This window comes from Haliaeetus albicilla, chromosome 17, assembly GCF_947461875.1.
Source record: "Haliaeetus albicilla chromosome 17, bHalAlb1.1, whole genome shotgun sequence".
Lineage (NCBI taxonomy): Eukaryota > Metazoa > Chordata > Aves > Accipitriformes > Accipitridae > Haliaeetus > Haliaeetus albicilla.
In genome coordinates this window covers 29,552,026-29,574,615 of record NC_091499.1, presented here as the reverse complement: position 1 = coordinate 29,574,615, position 22,590 = coordinate 29,552,026, and the positions used below count along the sequence as shown (strand labels likewise).

The 22,590-nt window shown below is 40.4% G+C and overlaps 1 protein-coding gene across 3 annotated transcripts in view; it reads right to left on the bottom strand.

The window, feature by feature from the left end:
• Positions 1-22,590, bottom strand: part of RNF217 (ring finger protein 217) — a 60,991-nt gene that overhangs the window by 5,114 nt on the left and 33,287 nt on the right. For 2 of the 3 annotated variants that reach the window (XM_069805167.1, XM_069805166.1), the window contains exons 2-4: positions 21,287-21,520; positions 13,265-13,429; positions 5,714-5,915 (exon numbers count right to left, since the gene is read on the bottom strand). In XM_069805167.1, the coding sequence (XP_069661268.1) occupies positions 5,714-5,915; positions 13,265-13,429; positions 21,287-21,520 (601 nt within the window). The remainder of the gene's footprint in view (positions 1-5,713; positions 5,916-13,264; positions 13,430-21,286; positions 21,521-22,590) is intronic. The other variant, XM_069805168.1, reaches the window with a different exon arrangement.

Sequence of the window (22,590 nt, the reverse complement as noted above, 5' to 3'; positions counted from 1 at the left end):
CGAGACTGCTAGCAGAGAGCAAATGTAAAACTCGCCTCAGAGCTGAATAAAATCTTGGGTCATTAGTCCATGTGGTGAACTCAGCAGTAGGTTATGATAGCCAGCCTGGTAATATTCAAAGCTAGTTTTTAAGGATAACTTAAAAAGAAATGGTTGTAAATAGAACAAGCCTCAAAGGGAACATTTTTACAATTCTACTCAAATTGATGGTAAACAATTTCTCTACTGGGTTACTCAGCATGAAGATTTAGACATCTGTGGTAATGTAATAACTGTATTTGCAGATGTCTCAGAGGGGTTGCATTACTTGTGATATAGAGAACAATATCTTTCGGCAAAATGAGGAAACGTTTAGGGAAACATGAGGGAATATTTTTCTCTTGCATAACTTTGGGTTTGGTTGCAGGTTTTAGGGTAATATATATATAACCCTATAAATCCTTAGAGAATTCTTTGCCATGTAAAAAATTAATATATTAGTTATAGAAAACAAATTTAATCACTAACATAAAAGAAAGTTTTGCCTTCCGAGTCTAAATATCATTGTATGTGTCCTGGTTTCAGCTGGGATAGAGTTCATTTTCTTTCTAGCAGCTAGTACAACATTTTGAGTTCAGGATGAGAAGAATGTTGATAACACACTGATGTTTTCAGTTGTTGCTAAGTAGTCAAGGATTTTCAGCTTCTCATGCCCAGCCAGCAAGAAGGCTGGAGGGGCACAAGAAGTTGGCACAGGACACAGCCAGGGCACCTGACCCAAACTGGCCAACGGGGTATTCCATACCATGGGACGTCATGCCCAGTATATAAACTGGGGGGAGCTGGCCTGGGGGATCACTGCTCGGGAACTAACTGGGCATCGGTCAGCAAGTGGCGAGCAATTGCATTGTGCATCACTTGTCTTGTATATTCCAATTCTTTTATTATTATTGTCATTTTATTATTGTTATTATTATCATTATTAGTTTCTTCCTTTCTGTTTTATTAAACTGTTCTTATCTCAACCCATGCATTTTACCTTTTTCCTTTCGATTCCTTCCCCCATCCCACTGGGTGAGGGAAAAGTGAGTGAGCGGCTGCGTGGTGCTTAGTTACTGCTGGGGTTAAACCACGACAATATTTTTAAGTAACAGAGCCACTAAAAGCATCTACTTAGAGATCACAACAGTCACATCTCTGTAGATTTAAATTCTAATAGAAGTCTGCATCTGTTTTAGAAGATGCATCCCATCAAGTATATACAGGCGACTTCTTACAAATCAGGCTGCCTTAAATTATAAAGTTGCTAATGAAGGTTGGATCCTAGAAATACAAGCTTCCTTCTGCAGTGCTCAAAGCCATGCATACATAAAGTGAATTGTGCACTCTGTCCTGGGGCAGGAGAACATGTCAGTCAGATCTGAAAACATGCTGCTTTCAGATTTACCTATCTGAAATGCTGTGTACCAGCCAAAACACTTTATTTGCTTTAACGGCATCATCATGTGTTGTGTCCTGTTACATACCCATGAAGTACCTAGCAACTGATTTTGAATATAATTCATCCAGCTGAATTCAGGTGGTACTTAAGTGGCATCTTAAGTACACGTAAGATAGCTGAACATGTTCTTCCTTGCTGTGCAATTCACCGCTAACTCCAGTTATAACCAAACTTTCTGCCTTCAACAACTTAGCCAAATAATTACTATGAGAATGAAATCTCTAAGTCTGCTGGGACTGAAGGTTAAAAGCAATTTCACCTTACTATACTGGTCACAGGACAAAGTTTCTCTAAAAAATCCGCTGGCTAAAGAAGGGAGAGAAATGTCAAATTCAGAGACCAATTCTGCTCCCAGGTTTTCTTCTCCCTGAGATTTCTATTACCTTTACAAAACCACTGGTTTACGAAGAAAATTATGTTTAAATTTATGCTGCCATAAATGCTTTTCCCTTATTTTTATTACAGAACAGTTTGTGACTGTAGGCACAAACACTTGCTTCTCAACAGAAACCATGGTAGCATGCCAGCCTGCCATGAAGTGTTCTTTCCTTTCTACACACCCCACCCACCCAGATTTGGTAGAAACAAGCCAAAAAACCTTCACTGCACAAGGCTACAAAATCATCGCACTTACTTAAAAAAGTATTTCTTCCCCAGAGCACGAAAGTAAAAAAAAGTCACAGAAGAAAATGTATCTAGCAACACCCACTGAGGAGATAATGTCCTCTCAATTTCCACTACTTAGATAACTAGCAAAGACATTTTACTACAGGAAATCCAACCTTTATTTCTTCCTACATGTTCCTAAAAGCATAGTCTCTAAATTTTAATGTCCTATCTCTCTGCTACCATCTCCTCTTTTTAACATCTTCTGCTGACTCTCAGAATGGAGCCAAAAGCCAGGCTTGTACAGTAACACCTACTGATGATAATGCTCCCCTCTTGCCTGGTAAAGCCTTAACGTATTTACATTTACAGTTCTAGCTACTGGGACATCTCTGAGCCGAGGTGTGATCCCTAACTGGAATGAAACATTTCTTGGTTTTCAACTTGATCTTAAATGATTAAGACAAGGAAGCTTAAAAAAGGAAAAAAAAAAATCATGGCAAAGAAGAATCTGATAGACTATAAAAGAAAAATATGAGAAGGTAAGCAAGCTATTATTATTTACTCGATTCCATGATAACAGAAGTAACCAAGGAAATTATCAGGAATCAATCAATTAAAAAAAAAAAAAAAAAAGGCAGAGAAATATTTCTCCACATAACACATAGTGAAATCCTACAGCCCCTACCAGAGATGTTGTGGAAGCCAAAACTTAAGGATACGTCTATTGAGAGTTATTAAGCAAAGGTTCAGATACAAACCTTAACTAGGAAATGTCTACAGCAATGATTACTGGAAATAGGCAGTGAGATCTTATTTTTAATTGACTGCTGTTGGGGACAAGTCACCAGACAGACCTTTACACTTGCCCAATTAACAGGCAGAGATCAATTCTGCTGAAGTTTTACAAAGACAGCTGATCATGCCAAATTTCCACCATTCAAGATGGCAGAATCCACAAACTGAACTGACACTGCATCACAGTTAGAGATTATACTGTCTCAAAAGAAAAATGTAAGGAGACATAATCTTACAACAATATAATGCCTTCTTAAAAAAAACGTGTGCACATCCACACATGCACTTGTGTGAAAAAAGTACAAAAATCCTAGACTGGCTCACATATGCCCATCACAGCCAAAATCTAATCCAATGCAGGAAGAGCGAGCTGAATTCCTGAATTCTAATCTGATGTAAATTGTTGAAACTTTTATTTTTTTTATTTTCACGTGTGAGTTCTGTTAGGGCTCTGGAGTGTTTTGGTAGTTATTCGTAAAGCATATCAGGATCAATATTAAAATTTAGAGCTCTGGAGACGACAGGGATTTCAGGTCATGAGTACCAACGCAGAATTCTTTGAATCATTGTCAACTTGCGTGTTAACAAGCTATTGTAAAAATGAGGGCAATTACTACATGTGCTGGCAGGTTCAGCTAGCTCTGCCTCTATTCAAATGATGACCAGTCCTGTGAGAAATAGCACCGTGTGACAGAGATAGTCCTGGAGAGAAGTTTTTAACAGAAAACCCTATGAGAAATTTAAGCTGAGGCTTTGAGCTTTGCTAATCTTTCTTGGTTCACTAATTAAGGCAAACCACAAGTACACTAGCAAACAGGAAATGAAAGTAAAATGTCTTATACCTTCTCTATGCATGTTATTTATAACTATGAACATACACATCTTCACCACTGAAATTTAACTCATATAGGCTCTTCCAAATTTCTTTACTGCCTCCAAGTCGCTGTTTGCAAATAAACTAATTTTCTTTCTTACTAGTAGAAGCTGTTTCTTTTTAAAAGGAAAAGGTTCTGTATTATTGTTTCCTAAAACAACAAACAGGGAAAATAGAAAATAATTTTAATAGTAGTTACACACATGCAGTACATGCACCTGTATTTTGGACTTTGTGTGTGGCATTAAAACATGCCAACTGCATATTTAGATACCTCACATGGAAACCATTACAAAAAAAAAAGAAGACAATAATAATAATAATAATGTTATTTTTTTGCAGATCTATGTCATGATAAAACTGACCTATTTTATATTTGTATCTCCGTTGTACATAGAAGGCTTAATGTTGGAATAAGGTTACCCATGATTCTGCATGTGAGCAGCACAAACTTGGTAAAGTCTCTGAGCACAGTCCCTTGCTATCATAGATGCTAATTCCATCAAATGTACCAAGATGCATTTTAAAACAGCTTACATTGTTTGCCATTGTGGCTTTTACTAAAAGCTCTTCTGAAACCCTACTAAGCGCTTTGAAATGGTTCTTGGATTTTAAGCCTAAATTTATTCATGAACAGTTAATACTCATGTGCTTTAGTGCCAGCATTGTCTTTAATCTTCTCACGTGCTGGAATTTATCTCTACAAAATGTATCAGGAGTAGGCACATCTAATCATTCTGAATTTTCATCCACTTTACTATTTATTTCTGTATCTTTAGTTCACCTCTCTCAAAGCTTGTTCTAAAGCCTTGCAAGTTCCTGAGGTCAAAGTAATGGTCCTGGATGACTTACCGTCATTTGTTAAACAAGCATTCCAGGTTTGTGAGTCTCCCACAACTTTGCAGAGCAGCAAGATCGGCATTCTTTTTTAGTTTGTGTGCCAACTCTTCTGTTATTCTAAAATGGAAATCACCTAGTTTTCTTACTGGAACATGTTTGGCTCAGGAGTATTGTTTTCACCGCAGGTCTGCTGACTTCTATTTCCACACATTCACTCTCTTACCTTTTACCTCTATATTCAACATCACCAATTGATTAAGCTCAAAGCATTTCCTCATCCTAGGTGAATTCCAAGTCATCTTCAATTTCTATGCCTTAATTCAAAGTACAAAAGTCATATTTTCCTTAGTAGGCCCCCAGTTTTCAACAGTTAATACTCATGCTGTAAACTCACTATAGTGACTGAACTTAATGTATATGTAAGATACCACATAAGGTAATAATCTACTTTGTTACCTATTTTTTTTGTGCTTCTATAGGTTGAGACAGGTATACATCTGGGTCAATAGCAAATTAGAAGTGCCTTTTTTGTTTTTTTTAAACAAAAAAAGTCAAGCTTTTGGCATCATATTCCTGTGAGAGAAATTAACGTATATAGTTGTATTTTGTTTTAAGCTGGATTTTACCTGAACCAAAGCTAACAGTTAAAAGATAAGTGTCCTCCTATTTAAATGGGCAAACCTGAGTGATTTGGTTTTTCAAACCCAGATCAGGTTCAAATCCAAACACTTTGTTCAAATGGATCCTTGACACAGAGGTTCATTTAAAAAAGCTTCCTGCTCTGATCCACTTCTATATGCTTTTAGAATAACAATCACAGCCAGTAACATGCATATTGGCAGTATTTTTCCAGTATGCTTACATATTATTAAAAAAGGTTAGGCAACAGAAGCTATCAGAAGAGGACACAATACTTATTCATGCACAGTGCATTGAAAAAGGGAGCACAAATGCTTTATATTTAAATATATTTAATAAACCACCTTCTACATAACTAAACAACAGGCTGCCCATCCAATACTTTAAACCCCTAGTTTTTATTTAACTGTTATTGATGCCCTCCACCCAAATCACCTCATTGTGCAGCTCTTCACAAAGAACATTTATCCACTCACCACAGACAGAGCCTCGCACTAATCTCCTTAAATGTGGTCTCTCGGGGAGGTAGCGGTATTTGCATCCAAAGATACTGAGGTTTGATGTGTGATCTCCGAAGAAGCGGAGCTGGCGGTATCTCTCCCCGCAGCGGTAACAGAAATTAGTGTTACACTGTGAACAGGTCATGTGGTCACACCCTTCTGTTCTCTGGATGTGGATCTGTATGAATGGAAGAAAAAAAAAGATTATTTTTTCCCCCCTCCGTAGGCACAGGAAAATAGGCACTAACCACCCAGTGCAGTCCGTGCATCAAATGAAAAGACACTGCAAGCAACGCCCTGCTTAACTAGGCATTTGCCTTAATTAATACTGCAGCTGTCCTAAGGCAATAATGGTTTTCTAAGGCATGGTTCAGAGCATCAAATATGAGTTATAGTTGTTTCCAGATCTCCATACATAATTTTCCATATAATCCTCCTTCTTTGTTTAAACACTCTCTGTACCAGATGAGAACGAGCAATCCCTACCCTCACTGAAAATTTGTTTTTATTACTGAAGCAGACACATTAGCACCAAACTTTATTTAAAATAAAAGCAGTACAGTAAATATAGTTAAGAACTCTGTTTGACCCTTCCACAGATGGGTTTCCTGCTTATGCCACCTGTGGCCCAACTCCCTTTCCCATTATCATCACGAATTGATTTGGCATTTTACAATAAACACCAGAAAGGCTCTGCTGTTAGAGTGAATGATTTGAAAAGTATGGACTTTTTTTTGTAAAAAAAAAAAAAAAAAAAGATTCCACAAATCGTATAAAAGAATTACACCAAGCTGTCACAATGCCCGCAGTACAGCGTGAAGCTGGGCTGCCTAGGTTCTACATCCATCTTTATGCTGATTGCCTGCATAAATAGCTCCATTCCTGTATCTCCACCTACTCTCCTGCAAAACTGGTAGATTTACCTATTTGCACCGATTTGGTAAGGCTTCAGTTTTAGTTAATAGTTGCGAGCGTCTTAGGAGAGAGGGTAGTCCTGGGGCTGAGTATTTCACTAAATCAACTGTGATTACACAGCTACTGCTAAATCTTGCCAACTGAAAATACAGCTAAATGGGGTGGTAAACACACACTTTTCCTAGCTCACAAAATTGCTAAAGACTCCCCTGTCCCGAGACCGTGCTCCACAGTGGAATGGCAGATAAAATTACCTAATAATTGAGGTTGGAAGTGACCCTCGAAGTTCATCTATTTCAACCCCTAGCTCCAAGCTGGGCTAACTTCAAACTCACATGAGATTGCTCCAGGCCTCATCCAACTAGATTTTAAAAATTTCCAAGTACGGGTACGTCACAGTCTCTTTGAGCAACCTGTCCCATGCTTCACCACCGTCCCTGGGAATATTTTTTTCCCCTGACTTCCAACTGGAATTTTATTTGTTGAACCTTCCAGTGGATGAACAAATGCCTCCTGAAATTCTTACCCATATCTACATGTATTTATCTTGCAGGGAGGTACAGGTAAAGACAAGGCATCCCCGCTCAGTGGCCCTGCAAGTGCAGAGACGCCGAAATCTCAGCTACAACTGCAGCCTCTCACCTCGAGAGCGGCTTGTGACTCCTGGGGCATCCGACATTTTTGGGAGGGTCGAGGGGGTTTGTTCTCTGGTGCTGATCAGGGTTCATCTGGGACCTGAGAAACCTCGCTCACCCAAACAGCTACTGAAACTAGCACTTTAAACACATAACAAAGGGACATTTTCCACCAGCACTACTTCAGGTAGAAGATTCCAGGGTAGATGTAGTTAACAGTAGTTCCAGGTACACCTGCCAACTTCCCAGTGCCAACCGTAGTGATCTCAGAATTCCTATTTCTACACTTTCAAATGCTTCTTTTACACATAAGAGGGCAAAAGACATTCACAAAAGAAAGGATTGGGCCATAAAACATTACATTCTAGCGGGCAAGTATTCTACTTGCATTCATCCCGTAGAAGGGATGCAAACAGACTGACCAAGCAATTATCTCCCTCCACCCCGAGGGATCACCAACCTGCTGCATCCCAGGTTCCCATGCTTTCCAGAAGCACCTGAAAAAATACCATTGCTGATGAGCTTTATAAGCCACTTGACTTCAAAACTTTCACATTTAAGCACTGACCGCAAACAAAGTGGAAAGAAAAGTCTACCCAATATTTTAGCGAGTTAAACATAACTTCTGAAGTTATACACTATTTTCTTCTAAAAGGGATATCGTCAGTTTGACTTTTGCTTTTACTTTTCAGGTTTTATATGAAAAAATGTTGACCCTACTCACGGAGCCATAGTTTACTTAATTTAAATCCTAAGAGATTAACTTGAACTGAAATTAAGGAATTTCAATAGTGACTTAATGTATTTCAACAAATTAACTTTAAAATTCAATTCCAATTAGTTTTTCAGGGGACTGAAATTCAGACAGCAACTATAAAGAATTTTGCAATTTTAGAGGTACCTTTCCTTATCTGCTGATTCAGTGACATATCTCCATCTTCACAATGTAAATGAGGGAATTAGATCTTAAGACACTAATGAGAATTACCTGGTTGTTTTCTTTTCTTTTTGAATCAAGACTTTTGAATTCTCCTTTCTCTTCTCCAATTTACCAACCCAATCTATTAAGTTACCATCCAACCTAACTGAAAATCTGTACAAGCCTGGAGCCTATAAAAACCCTAAATGCAAACCAAGACTACCTCGTATTTCAAAAATAAATTCATTTTCTTTGGTAGTAAGAACTTCAAGCTGCTGCTGGCAATAGCTTTATACATTCTACCATCAATACCTTTCAAATACGCACCTCTTGGACACTGCCTGCCATCCTTCTACCCACGCTTTCCTAGAAGCATCCCAGCTCCAGTTAGCCAGGCACCACTCCTGAATCACTTCTGAATCTACTTGTTTCTGCTCTAAATCCTCCAGACATACGTCCTCTTAAAACACAAAGAAGTTGATAGAGGATGTATTTGCTTACGGACACACTGCAACTACATGTACTTTATCTTTGCTTCTTCAAAAAGTAAAGTATTAAAAAACTTTTAGCGAATACTTATCTGCACATATATAACTGTCTTCAAAAGCTGCAAATTTGAAACACCTGGTTGTCCCTCCCTATATTTTTGGTTGCAAAAAACATTGCCTCTTTTGGTGAGGAGAGACTTCATTAAAAAAATCAAATAATAAAAAAAAACTCCAAACAACCTTCGGTGTGGGGCTTGGACTCCCTGCCATATGCACGCAGACTGACAACACCAGATGAGCTCCGCATGATTCGGTCGGGTCCTAAGACGTGACATCCCACCAAATCAACTTCAGCTCTGGTTCACACGGGCATGCCTCCCCTCCCCGCGGGATAATCCACTGACAGAGACGGATGACAAAGCCATAGCTCGGGAAAGCGATGGCTGACGGGTCAGATGCCACGCGAGCGCTCCTGCTCCCTCGGCGGGAACGCGCGGGGCTGGGAACGCGCGGGGCTGGGAACGCGGCTCCCTGTGGTTTGCTGCGGCCGTGCGGGGTTCGGAGGCGAGGTGGGAGCACGACTGCAAGCTCGCTTTCTGCCTCCGAGCTTTTCGGTCAGCGTTACTGGCTTCATCCCGCACCCAGAGCCTGCTCAAAGCCAGAGACGGACCCTCACCCTACGGGGAAAGGTCGAGTCATTTGGAAACCCACGAACGGCTCCCAGAACAAGAGGGGAGACAATTACGCACCGACGGCAAAGCACGCAGAGCTTAGAGTCTTAAGGAAACAACTGAAGTAGCACAGCGGCTATTTCAGACCCTCCCTTTACAGCCCCTCTGCATGTTACGTGCCCTCTCACAAAAATCTTCCAGGGAAATCACTTCCAAGAGATCTGAGGGCGAGAGTGGCCATTTCTCCTCCACTCTTTCCGAAGAAAACCTGGTGCACAGCTTTATCGCTTCACGTACAAGCAAGGACAAGGAGTCTCCTCCCTGCAGAGGATGAGAACTGATTTGCAGGCCACCTTCAAAAACTATGCCCCAAATTATTTGGTAACGCTCATATTAATCCAAACAGTGAATCTGCAGATAAGAAGTACATAGTCCTTGATTTGCATTGACATCCTTGTTTACTTAAATTTCTACTGCTGTTCAAAGCTTTCTAAGCTAGAGCTGCTGTTTGGTGTTTCCTCAGACAGTGTTGTTTTTCAAATCTGCGGTACGATAACACCAACATGAAGTACTTCCTTGGTTTGCTGTACTGTAAAACCGCTTGTGGGAAAAAGGCATCTTGCTGCCAACATGTTGTTGCAAGAAATTGTAAAAAAATAAACCTTAAAACAGTAGTGGGGAAAGACAAATAAGGTTATGGATTTTATGAAAAGGCAAGGATTTTATGTAGCAAATATGCACTCACTAGCCAGCTCCCTCTAGAACAAGACCAGCACTTTTTAGAAAAGCCTTGTTGAGAAAAAATAGTTTACTCTGAGTTTCTCAAAATAGTGTATAATAAATTTGGAAAAGGCTCTATTAAAAACAAAAAAATACATCAAAATTAATTTAAGATATAGTTTTAAAAAGTAGCATTTTGCAGTATTTCCATACTGACATATAGTCACAACACGAATCCACAATTATGTATTTTGACGTGTAATATTTTTATTTGCTTATGTAAGCATAGCTTAGAGAGACCAGGTAAATATAAGCTATTCCTATTAGATGCACTAAAGCTGTGTCCACCTACAGGAAAAAGTAATCAAGTTTAAGCTTATTTAACAGTGCCTGCTACTAGTCACATTACAAAGGATGATGTTCTTCCAAAGCACCTACCAAAAACACCGAAAAACTTGTCAATACTTGCCTAGGGATCTGCCTATAGACACCCCCCACCCCCCCCCCCCCCCCCATCAGAGCGATCCCATTTTCTCGCCTGCACACCCAGACAAGATAATAACTGTGCATTCTACTTCTCCATGGTACGGCTACTTAAAGAAAGAGTCTGTGTGTATATTTGTCTGTGTGTATATATAATTATCTCCAGAAGTCATCTGTAAAATATGGTCACAGTTTACACTGTAATCAGTATCACACTTTGGAAGTTACCAGTCATTTTACAAGTTATCTCAGTAAAGAAATTCTACCTCTACTGAAGTTTCTACCTTTAATTTCCATTAGCTTCAGTTTTAGCGTAAAGATTGGATACTGATATCTTGACACAATTTAATCTTGACTTTTCCTCAATGTGTTTGTCATTTTTGGCTGCTGAAAATTTTTATCAAAACATGAAGGAGGTTCTTTAAGTAGACTATATGCACATAGCAAAATAAAGTATGTTGTCACCTGAAATGTTGCCTTTGTGGATCCAGAACAAGGATAAATCAAATAGTATGTTACCAACTCTGTTTTCTGTCACTCTTTTCTCTATTTTATTTGGAAATATGACAGTCATCTGATTCAATCTGATTTTATATACAGGTTTGGGGAGGAGAGCTGGAGAGAGAGGCAGAGAAAGTATTAGCTCCAATGCCCCTGACTCCAAATTGCTAACTGTTGGTATGTTTTATCCCCATGTGCCCAGATATCTATTAATGCTTTGATGAAGAATGCTGCATAAGATGTATTTTTTATAACTACTCAATAATCGATTCACAAAGAAAAAAGAAAAAGAACAGTACCACTAACTGCTGGCTAAGTAGTTCTTTTGATTACTTGCTAGTTATAGATTTGATTTAAAAACAAACAAACAATGTGCTGATATAAACATTTTGGAGGTTGTAGGCAGGAAGGATTTTTTTCACCTCTGAAGAAAAAGTATCAGGAGTGGGGGTAACAATACAGTTTATGAAAAGGTTGAACTGTCTCTTCAATATTCACTTCTAATACCACATTACCAGAAAGGAATTGTTAACAAAAGTTCTTTATCTGTGCTAGTTTCATAACTTTCCATACTGCCTCCCACTATGCAGGAGGTTTTATTTTCTTTTGTTTAAGAAAAGAAAGCTAAAGTCTTTTTGAAATTAATAGCCAAACTCATACAACTTTAGGCTTCAAAATGAGCGACTTAACCTGCCTAAGCTTCAAGCGTCCAGCCCTTCCTTTTAAAGATGGTGAGAACAGTTGTATATTTGGCATTTTAAATTTGAGAGTTATTAATGATAAACACGTTACTGTTAGCAGTTGTAGTTCTTTTCTCTTTCCAGCTAGCAGCCCTCTTCCCCCTGCTTCTCCACATTCATACTTTTTTGCTTGGTGCATTTTATTCTTCTTTTTTTGGACAACTTATTTCAGTAGTTACATCATTCGCATTGTCCTAAAATCTGAATCTGGACACAAGTCAAAGAATTAAAACCAAAACATACTACTTCTCACTCCAAAAGGAACAAAGTTTGTGAAAGGATTTTACTGTAAGACTTCCGAGAAACTGAACTTTTTTAGAACTGGCTCAAACCTATCAACTCTTGCCAAACAGCAAGCTGTTAAAACTCTGTTAAAAAGTCACGTGTGTGAGGGAGGAAGGGTAAACAACCAACTGCTGATTTCAGAGCTTTCCGAATTTTTCTTAGCGTTTTGAAATCTTTCAATTTCCAGCTATGGCATCACAGGCATTTCTTTCCCCAAGACCAAAATAAAATAATTAGTAAACTGAAACATTCTCTTATTTGCACAGGGTAAGGCTCAAAATGTGACAAAAGTGTACTTTGGACATTTAGAAGTAAATCTTCCCATTCAGTATTTATTTCCTACCAAATGTTCCAATTTCCTTACTTTGTCCTCTCCATGAAGTAGATGTGGAGCAACAGATTGGTTCAGATTAGGTATTCCCTTTCAAAAAAAAAAAGGACAGTCTCCCACCACCATGGTGCTCTCAAGGTTTTGACTTACTACTCTGTCAGTAGCTGGAAATAAGTGCTGTGAAAAAAAATAGCGAACAAACATAATGGCCACCCTCATTAAGGGCAGCCGGGGCAGGGGTGTGTGGGGCTGCTGCATCTTATTTGAGTAGTGGGAAATACTTCCTATCCTGGAAGAGATTAATCACATTTTTAGGGCGTGGGACTGCACTTTAGTGTTGACAATTAAACTAAAACATGAAAAAGGCTTGTGAAGAACTGACATTTAATTCTAAAAAACTTCTGGTTTTGCCAAACCTTAGTCTCCCTTAGTTAACTTGCTGATAGAGTACTTTCTGCCTTACTCAGAAATTGAATTCACCCAAGCTCTTTGGAAAACCTGACTTAGGGCATCATATTTCTCCATAGCTTTACATTTCTTTAAAGCTTTATTTTAGGAATAATTTATTCTGTAGCACACATTCATTATAAGCATCCATCAAAGCCCCCTCTTACGATTTCCGTAATGTTTCTTTTACATGCAGAGATTCTGCAGAATCAGTGTGGGAACCAGCAAGTGCAACATCTGACCTGTTTTTTCTCAATGGGTCATTGACAAGAACCTGCACAGCAAGCGTGAACTCCATTTCCAATGCTGAGCAGAAGCTACAAATGTTTACTTAAAATACATATTTAAACGGTTTGAAGCCACTACCTGCAAGCCAAGGGAGAGCAGCTCACCTTGCATTTTGGACACTTCTGGGCATTCCTCTGCCCGTGTTCGATTTCGTTGGCCCAGTGACGCAACAGCTTGTCTCCCTTCTTGTATTCTTTGCAGTTAACGCCTTCATGCCAGGGAGAGTGGCACTTGAAACACCAGACAAATTGGCAAGATGGACACTGGATCTGTACAAATGAGAAAACACCACACGTTTGCAAGCTGGGCGCTGACCCAACTGGAAAGCCCGTTTTAAAACCACTGCTCTTCCATTAAGAGAGTAGCTGCCCAGCAAAGGTCTAACATCTTTTGAAAGGTCCGTTTCAAAAAAGCAAGAAGTTACGGAAGCGAACTTGTTCTTTTTCTTTTTAAAAGAGAGAAAATACAGAACTAATTGCTAAAGCCAGGAAAGGCCCCCATCAAAGCACAAGTAGCTTGGTTTAAGCACAGGAGCTGCTTCCCGAATTTACCGTGTGGCTCAAATGCCAAAAGCCAAAATCCAGAAAGCATACTCAGTTGCCTCCAATAGATGTGAGATCACCTAAAAATCAGCAGCCAGTTTTCAGTGCGGTGGATCTCCGCCTTCTAGTTATAAACGTCACTGCCAAGGTTATTACCAGGGAGAACCTGGTCTTCTGAAGGGGCTCTACAGAGCCCAGAACGGGTTATGAAGCTTATATTAAAAATGGTCCTGGGAAAAAGGACCAAGAGCAAGGGTCTCAGTCAAGGGCCACGACTGCCTCCTGGAAGTCAGGCACCTCCTTTTGCTCTTGATTGTGGAAGGGCGAGCTGGGGCTGTGCCAAACAGCCCGCTTGCTACAGACCACACCTAACGGCAAAAGCCACAAGCCAAGCTCCTTAAATTGAGAAAGGATCTATTCTTCCCGCTCCCCGGGTTTTAAATCATTGCATCAAACAGGTACCATTGTCATCATGTCTTCCTCCAGAGCATGGCAATTTTTTTTGAAAAAAGCTACGGCAGCCGCTGCTTTTGTAGAAGTAATAAATAGAGGCACATTGCAGGTGCTTATCTGATGAAAGACAAGCCTCCGACCTGCATCATGACTGAGGAGAGCAAGAACTAGAAGCCACATTAGACACAGGCATATCTAGGCTCCTGCATCATCTTCAGTTTTGCTGTGTTTGGCCGCAAAACGTCTCAGCCTGGAAGACAGGAAAGCGCATCTCTCCAGCGACTGCTGAGCCCTGTCCACCAGCTCCAGCCGCGGCCCCTGCCTGGCACTGCCCTGGCTTTGTACCAGCTGATGGACGGGACCGAGGAATTCGACCGGCCAAAAAAAGGCTTTTTTTGGTTGTATCTGCATCCAGACCTCATTCACCACCGAACCACGGACGTGTCTGTGCTGGCCACGCGTGGCGTGGGGGTGCTGCTCGGGAAACTACCTCCTAGGGTGTAGTCACATGCAAAATTTCCCAAACCTATTTCCAAAGTCCTCATTCCCACTACTTGCTGTGGCCGCTGCTCAGACACATCGACTACTAACGTGCTGCCTTGGCTCCAGTTAGAGTCCAAAGTAGGCGCTCTGATCTCCCTTAAGTATTTTGCTGGGGGGCAGCCAAAATTATTATTTATATGTGCAATGCCTACATCCGTCACTACCAGCATGCTAATACAAAGCTGATCTGATCTCTGATGCATGACAGAGAAATGAATCCGTCTGCTACCCTTAACGCTACTCCCCAAGGTCTATACACAGAGATAGCATTTAGTTTTTTGCCTTTAATATTTCACATTAAAACCCTAATTGACACAATGGCTCAAGCTGAGCATTTTTATTACCCTAGCTAACCTATTTTTCAGTAGTTGTCTTTAACTTCACCTGTAGAGAGCAAATGTTTGGGGGTTTTTGTTGGTTTTTTTTGTTGGTTTTTTTTGACACTGCAGCAGTGTGTAACAGTCATAGTTTCATCTGTATAGTGATGTATCTGTCTGTGCAGCACTGTTTAACCAAGTATTTTACCTTTAATAGTGGACTGTATGGTGTGCTGCTCAACGCATCACTTCAGCTTACCTCTTTATGCCAATCCACATCTATAAATCAGCAAGTGCAAGCATGGGGAGTTAATGGTCAAGAGAATTAATAATTTTCTCACTACCCATAGTGAGTTTCCCCCTTGAGGATCCTTTGCCTGGGCATAAGGCTAAGTGCAAAGAAGGGAAGCAGCATCAAGAAATTGTCACATTTTCTCCTTACGCAACACATTAACATTTTAGTCAGTTACCATCTACTAGTCATTATCCTTGTAAAAAAAAAAAAAATCATGCACGCATTTAAGTGTTAGCATACAAACAATCCCTTCCTATCAAGCAGACTCAAAGGCAGTGTAATATTAAAATGGATGAAATTCTGATACCCTGTACCCAGCACAAGTATGACTTACTGCTTTCTATAGCTACAAAGCGACATTTTTGCTAAGGCACACAGTAAGATACCTCACACAGAAGAAAAGTGCACTTATCACATGCTTCCCGTCACTGAAATAAGTTAGAGAAGACACAGGTAGGCAGCCCAAAACCAGGAAAGAACAACAAATGAAACTTGTTTGTAAGGGAACAACACATGAAAGCTCCAATGTGTGGATTACAAATTTGATTACTTTTTGCCTGAAAACACAGTAATGTCTAAGGCCAAGATAAGTATAAATCAAAAGCAATACAAAATACAACCGGTGCCTTTCCTCCGATTTCTGGTCTACTGGCCCAGATGCTAAACCAAGGGAAATACACTATCCTGCATCTCTGCTTCCCAGATGAATTCTCTTAATAAAAACAGCTTAACAAGAAAGAGGAAAATTCCCACTCTGAAGAACCTAAGGAATAAGGTATTTATTGCTACTAACCAAGCTAACACAGAACACTGATCTATGTTTCCACAATACTTTAGAAACCAATATGCACAAGATAGGTTAGATTACTAGCAACTATCCTGCCCATTATCTCCATATCTTTTACTTTTTTCCTTCTTCCCCCCGCCCCAAGCTTTGAATTTACGTTTTTCAATAAGGCATGTCACAGTGACCTACTACTGGGGAGACAGATTATAGCAAGCATTGCATTGTATTATTCAGTCTTTGTTATGCCTCAGCCAAAGATGGAGCTTGTAGCCACAATTAAGTGTTCTGCAACCTAAAAGCTTTTATCAGTTGCAGTATTTAGACATTTGAGATAAAACACAAATGTTAAAAAATACAAACCCAAACCAAGAGATCTGGGAAGCTGCAAGTTAAAGCTTCTTTCTTCAACAAAATGCCAACAATTTAAAATGTAACTTTTGTGGGTTTCGTTTTGTTTTGTCGGGGTTTTTTCTGTGAAAATCTGAGACAAATTCATTGCGGGCTCTATCCTTTTATTATAGCATGTATATAATTGCAAGAAATACAGCAGCCACCAGGATAAATATTTGGTCTTACACATGCACACTGACATTAGATGTTTCCAAATACATTACTTAGAAAGTACTGAAATACAGGATGAGGCTATAACCACACAAACTCTAAATAACATTCATTACCATGAATGGCCCTGACTAACTGAAGTAAATTAGTGGGAACTATCTACATTACCAGGTTTGGAGTTCCTAGCTTCCTCTTCCACCTGCCACCCCTGACAGCACCTTCCTCAAAACTGGACTGGTAAATAGTGTTTACGTTTTGAATGGGCCACTTGACTTCTCTGTTGTTCAATACTGTCTGAACATACGTTAAGCAGGCAAAGAAAACTATGTTCGTTTAAGTACTTATGAACTTTATTTTTCTTGGAACTAGTGGCTCCAAAACAAAAGCTTAAACCTATTCAAACTTGTATGCAGTGTGACACCGGTGTGCTTAAGAAATAGGAACACAACAGGGCAATTACAGCAGTCTTTCAGATTCTTATCCCATTCTTTCTCTGGTTTTCTGAAAGAAAAAAAAAGTCAAATGTGATTTGCTTTATGCTTCAGTATTAGTGCATGAAATGATCATAATGAGGACACAGAAATGCTATCCACATATAATTTAAAGCAGTAAAATAGAGTATAGTCCAGCAAAGCAGACAAACTATATCTGAAAAAATCCCAAACATTAATCTAGTATTTTTTCAAATATGTTTTTTTCCTCCCACAAACATTTTTCCATTCATTTTATGACTTCCATTCCAGTCGATCAGAATTGAGAGAATGGATACATACACAAACTTCTATGCCATCTGGAGGTCAGTCTCCCTTGAAATAGAAAAGATTACACAACTTCTCATACTAACCCTTTTGGTTCTCAGCTTTCTGAAACACTGACCTTTGAGGCTAACATTTTCCATTTTCTTAGCTAGCCGCTTTACTGCGGACTATTCCAACTATCATTTTCCTCACCTCCCAGGAAAAGACCTTTCAAAATTGGTAGGTAACTTCAGCACAAAACACTGCTCAGTGTGACACGAAGTAGCAAAACTGACTGCACATTAAAACTATTCAGAGAGCCTGAAGCTGCAAAAAGCTTAGTGGGATCTTCTGCTGCTTAGTGGAATGCTGGCTATATAACAGGATGGCCAAATTAATCGTGCAACTAACTGATTACATGAATTACAATCTCTAGCTACAGCTACACAGTCACTTTATTCCAAAATAAATATGGGCTCCTGCCAAAACAGCTGCCACCTCCTCGTCACCAACCCGTCCCATCTCTTGTACCAGCTCAAAACAAGCAACAACAAAACAAACAAACCTTGTGTCCCATTGGAGCTGATCTTTGATCCAGCTCCCAGCGTGACACCAAAACATCAACACGAGCAAAAGCAAGCTGGCAGGAATGAACAGCTGAGAGCCAAGAGGGAGAGCACGGCAAAATCACCACGTCCGCAGCAGTTCAGGCTCAAGGCAGACTGAAGTGATGTGTAGCCACGAAGACACCTGCTACTCAAGGTTAAAATCTGATCCAAAAAGGGGAACCAATTGATACAAACTACACAGATCTGCTCCATCACAGCATCTTTGCAGGTACAGATTCCTACAAGTTGTACAGCAATGAGTTTCAGAAACTTGAGTAGTTCAAACAAAAGATACTTTATATAACAACTGCATTGAAAAAATGTTTACATTTCCAAAGCCAAGCACTCAAGCCCTTCTTTTATGTGATGTGCATCGCTTGACAGAAGAGAACAAGAAAACTTCATTATGAACCTCACAGGTTAATAAGGGCAGAAATAGAGTCCAAGAATCAAGAACTGCTTCTTCATGGCAGGTGGCAGGTCAAAGAACTAATATTAAAATAACAGGTGAAATCCAGGGCTTAGGGGAAAAAAAACAACACACACACACACACCAAAAAAACCCCACCCCAAACACCCTCACAGAACAAGCCAACATACTCACTCTTGTGAAACCCATATCTGTTCCATGCATAGGAACTGTACTACCAGCTTTTCAATTTTCGCCCATTTCCTTTGCACTTTGGCATAATAGCTTTGACCAAAAGTTTATTAGGATCTTGCCCACAACCAAGTCTTACACTCCCAGTTTAGGTCCTAAGAGAGGGGGCAGGGCTATTTCCTTACTTAAAGCTGGATCCATTTGTGATACAATTATTTGATATAGGAAACTAAATAACCACACTGCCGTACTGTGCTGTCTTAAGTGGCACTAGTGGGACAAGAAAGGTTTGGATCGAGAGCTTCCCTCTTCTTCCCGTCCACTCTCAACGTACACGCACCAGCTAACTTTCTAGGCTTAGCACACCAAGACTTTGATCTCAAAGATGAAAAACCGCAGCAGCAAACTGAACTGCTGGGCTTAGATCAGTTTAGCTGACATAAAACAGCTATAGTAAGGAAAATTAATCTATCCAATAACTTTACTACCTCTTTAAATTTAGAGTTTATTTATAATTTTAAATGGTGTATCAAATTTTAGGAATGCCATTAATAACATTTTTAAAGTATCTGTTCAAATGTACTCTTGGATTTTACAGTGTTTTCCTGTTGCTGTGTATAGGACAGCGAGGGTACTGGCACTGAGCCCTTTTGCGCAGCGATCCTACTAGTAGGCTTGTGCGTAGACTTTCCCCACACATGACTCAGTTCTTCTGAAGGCAGCACTTCCAGTGCTGGTGCAGAATTCATCTGGTGCAACTGCTGTTTATATTGCCTGCATGTGAATATGAGAGTCTCCCAGTCTCCGGTCGGATGTCTCCTATGCTATATGCAGAAGAAAATGAGTCCATACCTCCAAAGAGCTTATAATTCAAGGCACAGACAAGATACATACAAGCATCTAAGATAACTGAGATAATAATGGTCCACAGCTACGTGTGTATGTAATTACTCACACATACACAATTTCATATATAGTCTTCTGTTTAAACCTTATCCCTGCAGCAAAACTCTTCCTTGTGCTAAGCTTAAAATAAGTCACTAAAACTGCACCTATGCCAGAAAACAACACAGGTTCAGGGAGCAGGCTGAAGCCCTGGACTATGATCATCCATACTGTTTGCTAGCACTTTCCTAATTGTATTTCTGACCAGCATCAACTAGACATTCTTCCAGGCAACACCTGGCCACAGGTCAAAGGACACATTTTGCCAGAGTCTGTTCCCAGGAGGAGACCTGAGCCCTGCAGATCAGAGCTACACATAATGCATCACCACAGGACCAGGGAACCGCTTCTATCTTGCACTATTTCATGCATCACACAGCCTCCCTCCCATTGCTTTACGATTATGATTTGTAGGGAAGCGGTGGGAACATTTTAATTATAGCATTTTAACTCGTAAAAGGGCACTGGTGGGCAGAATGACCCATTTTGTGCCTTGAGGAACATCCTCAGAGTTGGCATGCCCACGATACAAGAGCTGCACCACCTGCGACCCGCAGTGGTGGGACAGTAACAGCTTTTGGCACCTTAAGAGAGGCTGCTGCAGAAGCATTACAACCTCTGATCTACCCTGGACTCTACATCTGAGGGAATGCTAAGGGGATGGGTGAAGGAGAATGGCTGTGGGCAGACGGAATTTTACCTGCAGTTTTGAATTTCTCCACCTCCACTTAAGGTGCCAAAAATCTGAAAATGTTGAGTCCAACTGGCAGCGTGGCGTCTAATTCTTGCACTGCACAGATAACACGTAAGTAGCTCATAACTCAGAGTTAGCTTTACTGAGGTTTCAACTCCGACTCCACTGGATACACAACCTTCTACCTTTTAATCTCCATACTGGGCTGAATCTTATGCTGTGTAATTAGGGCTATCTAAACAGTCATCTAAACTCCTACTGAGGAGAACTGGTTTGTCCAGGAAAGGCCAGCTCAATCATGAAATTAACCACAACAAATCTAATAACGAGATGGAAAACTAATACAGAGCACGATGCTGCACACAGAACCGTCTTCTGGAACTAAGATGGACCTTCAGCAGCTCAAAGCTTCTTCCAGCTGTAATTTCTTGCTTTTTATCTTTGATTGAAATCACAGTATAAGCAAATCTTCTACTAAAAGAAATGCTGTAGAAGTGGTTTTTTCCTGTTCCTCAAGTTTTCTGTATTGCGAGTGATGAGACTACAGTAATGTATAACCTCTGGTAAGGGACTGAAGAGATCAAAACCAAGAAGCAGGACATACAACTCTATTTCTAAGGAAGAGGCAAGCCAACAGCCTAATACCATAAATGCCCAGAATTCATTTGCACAGAGTTTCAGGGAAAACTTATCTTTGCTAGATTTGTGTGTCTAAAATTACCAGTTACAGTGATAACTCCCTTTCCCCAGTCTCTTCTGATTGTGACCATATTGTTTGCATGTCAGACAGAAAACACTCTTTAAATTAAAATGTGTGTCAGGACAAAATTACACCACCTGCCAAAGAACTAAGGGCTGAAGTTCAACTGCTTGAACTGTTAGAAATCAATTAAGTAGTTAATCAGTGATATACTACAGATTCATATCCCTAATCACAGCTTGCACACAGCCCCAGTGATGCAAGAAAGCTCATTTAAAGCCCATCAAACGCTGTCCTACTTTTGCGGTGCCATCTAATCCACGGCCCTGGCAAGCGTGCTCACTTTGTATTTGTTCTCCAATTTGGCAGGGGTAGGAATGTGGCCTCTCCTCCGGAAGGTTGTAAAGTGCTTGCACTGAGGGCATGGCTTGGTGCTGGAGTCAATGCGGCTGAGTTCCAGGAAATATTTATACTTGATGATGTCGTCGTTGGGCAGGTTATAGAGGACAGTTGTTTCATCCAGGTGTTCACTGCACTCTGTGATCGGGCATTTTATATCCGCTTGTCCCAGCTGCACCTGCATATGAAAAAAAAACCCAGAAGAGCTGTATGACCTTTTGCTTGGAAAAGTTAAGCAGCATTTGTGAATTTTGTGAGGAAATTTAATTTCAAGTACTGTAACAATCCACAGACTATCAAGCATATCATCTTAAAATTATTTTGACTTAGTCCAAGCACACTGCAGTTTTTCCAGGGAGTATTTTCAAATCCAAACAGAAAAGCTAACTAGCCTTAGGAAAACTGCAATTATTAACCGGATAGTCTCAGTGTATGTACATGGCTACATACTCTGCGAAACCAAAACACAAGTCCTAACTAGTAGCACCCATCCAGAACTCCATGCTTTGGGTATAATGGTCAGCACTGCACTATCACAGCTCATACCGGCCGTGAAAAGCAGGCAACGGAAACACCTGTATACTATTCCACTGGAAAACGTGCTGGGAATCACAGCACAGAGAAATTAAAGTCAATGTGCGATCATCAGACTCTAGCAGCTGACTCAGTGCTAGCCCTGAGCTGGTTCCTGCTCAACAAGCTCAGAAGCTCCTTACGTGCCACATACCGCATGCGCAGAAAGTGTTAGCCGAGCCTAGGGCTCACCAAGCTCATAAATTTCCCCAGAACTCAAGAGTTTAAAAACAACCCCCCAAAAAACCAAAACAGACACCTCCAAAAACCCTTAAAAAAAAAAAAAGCAGCAAACAAAACACAGTTAAAAAGCAACTGAAACAAAACCAGGCACAGAAGCAAGCTCAAGGTTAACAGGGCTGAAACTTATGGATCTGATGAGCCCTGATGGTCCCAAGCTGATCCATCTGGTCAGATATCTGCAACGCATTTCCAGAGCTCCTGCATCAGAGAACAGCGCTGGACCCAGCTCTGCACCCTTCACGCTTGGCAGGCTCGAACGGCTCGGACTCCGTGCCAAAACGGCAGATCCGACTGGGTCTGGGAGCAGCAGAGTTGCATTTGCTTGGCACTGAGCCTGAGTTAATAAACCCTGCTGGATCCTGAGAGTCTGCAAGGACCCAGCTTGAGCACGTTTGTGTCTGCCTCAAGTAATCTTGAATGAATGAGTGTTGA